We start from the raw sequence: 4,946 nt of genomic DNA on the forward strand, positions 1-4,946 counted from the left end.
CTCCCTACCGTCAATTTTTGTTAACTACCGTTATGTGAGTTAAACGAACCGTTTCACTTAAGTCCACGTCAGTCGAATTTTTGTATCCTACGTGTTCACATTGGACACGTAGGATATAAAACTCACCGTTTTGAACCATCCAAAACGGTGAGTTTGGCTTGAACTTGAGGGTTTCAAAAAAGAAACCCTCAAGTTTCATTTGGTCACAAAGAAATACACGCACCCGATACACCTCAAGCCGGCAAGCGCCAACCCACCGACGAAGAAGCCACGACGCAGATCCCGCTGGCGACAGAACCACCGGCGACAGAACGGACCGGCGACACTACCCACCGGTTAAATCACTCATTCCGGCGTCACTTTTCTGGCTAGGTTTCCATCGAATCACAAGATTTTGAATCGAAAAATCTTGTTTCCACGAAGGTATTTTCCGGAATTTCTTTGTGGGTTTTGTTGATTGACTGAAATTGAAGCCTTTTATAGTAGTTTTTTGAATTGTTTTGTTGTGTTGGAAGCTTTTGGTCGAAACCCCATCCCCAAGCTTTTTTGTCGAACATCTGTCGGATTACTTTATACACCTTTGAGAGGTGGTATTGGAATATTGTGTATAACTTATTGCACTTTTGAGCCAACATTATTGTTGATTGGCAGTGAGTGTGGTCCACCTTGGTTGTGGTCCTGGAATTGGATAGTGGGTTTTTCATGTGCACTGCCAAGTTGGTTAATTATTGTTTTGTTGTGTTAGGCAGAAGGCATTCTATCAATTTTTCCTGTGGGGCTTAATTTCCATTTAATGTACAACTTACCATGCTCAATACACAACTCACCGTGCTCATTCTAGAAGGGTATGGATGCTCTGAATTTTGAGAAGTCAAATTTGGTGTTTAATTTATCTGTTATTTTAATTTGAGTGGGGCTTTCCCTGTATAATACCAGTGTATAATAAACTGCATAATATGTAATATGTAATAATAAACTGCATAATTACTAGGCCATATGAAGAGAAGAATCCAAGAGGTATATAAGCAAGGCCGAAACCCTCATGAGATACAATTAGTCAAATGTATCGATCTCAACACAAAATGAGATCCCCATAATCCAAAATAATAAATCTATCCCAAATGGACGACTTGGGTTGATGCTTGTGTAATGTCTATACGAAGATCCATACAATGTTGACTATAAACATACTCTCTTTTGGAAATGTAATTTTTGTGTAATAATTCCATTGGACATATTTATGATTGTATTGTATGCAATTGTTGATCTTTTGACATATAACAATGGGCGAAAAGTGCACTTTGCACATATAACATGCATGTGCAAAAGTATATGTTTATTATTACTATTATGCTTTGTCTTTTTTTTCCAAATGAATGGTTGTGAACTATGTCAACTTAACATCCAAAATCAGCTTAACTTGGGCATCTTGAGTCCAAAACATGCATGTATAATTCTTAGTCTGAATATATATATATTGGATCATTTCATTTCATGCAATAGATAGATATTATTGTTTTTCGTGTTTTTTTGTATGGACAAATATTTTTTTTCTTACACTCTTTTATATGTTTACAGATATGGCTATCTATATAATCATGCACCACGGTGGGACAATGACCCATACCCCATTTAAATACGTTGGTGGGGATGTCCATGAAGTGAAAGCCTATGATGTTGACTATTTCAGTATGTGGGAAGTCAAAGAGTTGGTTTGTGACTTAGGATACATGAGCGACATTAGATGTTGGTATAGCGTCGGTGACATTCCACATAATAAAGTGATATCTTTAAATAGTGATGCAGAAGTTGTAGATTTTGTAAACATTGTGGATGATTACAAATCAGAAGATGTTCATATATATGTTGAACATATGGTGGACAATGCTATAATGGTAGAGGAGCGTTTATTTCTTGAAGTAGTTGAAGGACAACATGGAGAAGGTGGTGGCGGGGTGGGTGAGATACCTACGGCTACCCATCATGATGGAGATGGAGAAGGTGGTGGCGGGGTGGGTGAAATACCTAGGGCTGCCCGTCATGATGGAGATGAAGAAGGTGGTGGCGGGGTGGATGGAATACCTATGGTTGAAGGTAGTATACTTATTTCTCATTTGTTTATTTTTTTCAAATAATATACCATGAGAGCACTTAGCCTTCCCTCCCTGAATGACTATCAACAAATTTTATTGTTTTTTTTTAGGGATGGAGGACATACCTAATGCTGCACGTGAAGATGGAGATGTACAACGACAAGATGGAGAATGTGAAAATTCTCAATCAAGACATTTCAAAAGCCCACGAGTTAAAACTAAGGCTGCCCGTTCTGTTACGCCATCCAAGAAAGCAAGCAAGCAACCCACCACCAGCCAAGGAGGTACATACAAATTGAAATTGAGTTGGATTGTTATTAGTTTTTTTATATTTTTTTTTTCTTTCGTTCAGAAATAATATACACCAGCAAGAGGATTTATGTTGTCACATTTATTATATTGTGTTGTGGTTGTTGATCCTTTTGTTATTGGTTTTTTTTTTTTTTGTTTGTTTTATATATATATTTGTTTCAGTACGCAGAAGAAGAAGAACACGGATTGCTCAACCTGTTTTGCAGGACGAGGAAAATGTTGGTGCGGACACCGTGCTTAAAACTGGTACAACAAAAAAAGGACGTGGTGGTAGGCCACAAAAGAAGAAAGTGGAAGAGGATATTGATGCAGTCATCAAGGAGTTGTTGACTGATTTCGAAGCAACTGATGGCGAGGATGAGGACCTTTTCTATGATGCTGATGAGGTGAATAAAGAGAAGGATGGGACGTCCAAATGGTGGGAAAAAGTTGACATTAACACAGGTGATAGAGGACCCAATTTTGGGGATGAGGAATCTGGTGATGAAAGTGATGGTCTTGCAAGTTTGCAAGACAGTGATGCTGGCGAGGTTGGAAAAAAATGAAGCGGTATAGACAGTTCAATCTGAAACATGACTTAACGATTCCAGTGACGTTTGAACTTGGGGATCAATTTGCAGATTTCAATTCCTTCAAGAGGGCACTGAAGATGCATGCTGTGCAGAATGGGTTTGATTACAACTACAAGCACAATGACATGAGTAGGGTCAGTGCAGTATGTAAAGCAGAGCAGTGCTCATGGAGGATTCATGCCTCTACTGATGCTACCAGGACTTGTTTTCAAATTAAGACATACTACCCAGTTCATATTTGTCGTAATCAGTACGAAAACTCCAGATGCGATGTTGAGTATCTTGTTCGTACTTATCAAAAGGACTTCAAGGATGATCCAACGTGGGCACCATATGCATTGAAACAGAGGGTGAAGAGAGACCTTAACATAGATGTTCCTATTGATCGTTGCTATAGAGCAAAGAGGGAAGCATTGAATCAACTTTTTGGTAGTCACTCGAAGCAATATCGCCTCACACAGAGATACACACTGGCAATACTCAGCACCAAACCTGGTAGTAGTGCTTACGTACATAGAGATGGAGCCTTATTTCAGAGGATGTATATTTGTCTTGATGCGTTCAAGAAGGGGTTTAGACATGGTTGTCGGCCCATAATTTGTTTAGATGCTTGTCATCTGAATGGGCAATATGGGGGGCAATTATTGTGTGCCATAGGCAAGGATGGCAACGACGACATGTTCCCCATTGCAATTGATGTGGCTGAGGCAGAGGCGACAGATTCATGGAAGTGGTTTATTACCATTTTATTGGAGGACTTATGCGGGCCAGAAGGCGGACTTGGTTGGACTATAATGTCTGATAGACAGAAGGTATTTGGTATAATATACTATTTATGTTCTTATTGTGTTCTTTTATTTCTTTATGTTATTACATATAATTTAACATAAATTTATGTGTGTAGGGGCTTGGAACTGCGGTTGAGGTTGTGTTGCCACATGCTGAGCATCGCTTTTGTGTTCGGCACCTACATGCGAACCTCAAAGCGAAAGGCTACACAGGGAAAGCTATGAAGGATCAGTTGTGGGGGGCTGCATATGCAGCCAATGTTTATGCGTTTGACCATCACATGCAAAATATATTGTCAATGGAGAAAGGGGTACATGATTACCTTAGTGGTGTACCTAAGGCATCATGGTCCAGACATGCTTTCAGTTGCCAAATCAAAAGTGATATGTTATTAAACAACTTGGCTGAGAGCTTTAATGCGTGGATTAAGGAAGTTAGGTCTAAGCCTATATTAACTATACTTGAAGAAATTCGTCTGCAAATAATGGCACGCTTCCAGCAGAAAAGGAATGGAATCTGGTCGACGCATTACACCATATGCCCAAAGATCCAGAAAAAATTGGAGAGGTCAAAAAGTGATGCAAGGAATTGTATTAGTCGGTGGCAGAATGAGTTGGAGTTTGAGATCGAGCACATATACGAGCCACGGCGTTTAGTCCAGTTAGATCATCACACATGCACATGTGGAAGATGGCAGGTGAGTGGGATCCCTTGCTCACATGCTTGTGCTACAATTTACATGCATAAACAAAAACCGGAGGATTATTTGGATGATTATTACAAGATGGACAAGTACATGCAAGGATATGCAGTTCGAGTTTATGGCATGGAAGGTCCACAGACATGGCCAGCTGATGATCCACGCGATCAAATTCTACCACCTTGCATTAGAAGGGCTCCTGGTCGACCAAAGATTAGTAGGTGAAAAGCTGTAGATGAGCCGACTAACCCCTACAAGCTAACCCGTAGTGGATATATCGTTAGATGTGGAAATTGTGGGGGTTTAGGGCATAATTACAAAGGTTGTCATTTACCTTTGAATCCGGACCGGAAGAGGTGGAAACCGAAGAAATATAAGCCGAAAAAAGATGCTGATCAAGCACAGTTAAAATTCCAAAATTTGTTAACTTAATAATTATTTAAGTAATACTCGAGTTTATTGTTGGTATTTGTCTTAATG

At 39.6% G+C, this 4,946-nt stretch overlaps 1 protein-coding gene across 1 annotated transcript; it reads left to right on the forward strand.

Annotated features, from left to right (window-relative positions):
* Window positions 1-2,946: 2,946 nt before the first annotated feature.
* LOC132190770 (uncharacterized) lies at window positions 2,947-4,691 on the forward strand. The gene is made up of 2 exons (XM_059605820.1): window positions 2,947-3,789; window positions 3,882-4,691. The coding sequence occupies exons 1-2, from the start codon at window positions 2,947-2,949 to the stop codon at window positions 4,689-4,691; spliced, it is 1,653 nt and encodes a 550-aa protein (XP_059461803.1).
* Window positions 4,692-4,946: the final 255 nt, after the last annotated feature.

The sequence above is a fragment of the Corylus avellana genome, chromosome ca8, assembly GCF_901000735.1.
Source record: "Corylus avellana chromosome ca8, CavTom2PMs-1.0".
In the NCBI taxonomy this organism is placed as follows: domain Eukaryota; kingdom Viridiplantae; phylum Streptophyta; class Magnoliopsida; order Fagales; family Betulaceae; genus Corylus; species Corylus avellana.

What these genes read in the sequence shown, in the direction of transcription:
- LOC132190770 (XM_059605820.1), top strand. Translation starts at nt 2,947, where the DNA reads ATGAAGCGGTATAGACAGTTCAATCTGAAACATGACTTAACGATTCCA. An exon ending in TAATGTCTGATAGACAGAAG is followed by an intron (nt 3,790 to 3,881) that starts GTATTTGGTATA and finishes TTATGTGTGTAG; the next exon opens with GGGCTTGGAACTGCGGTTGA.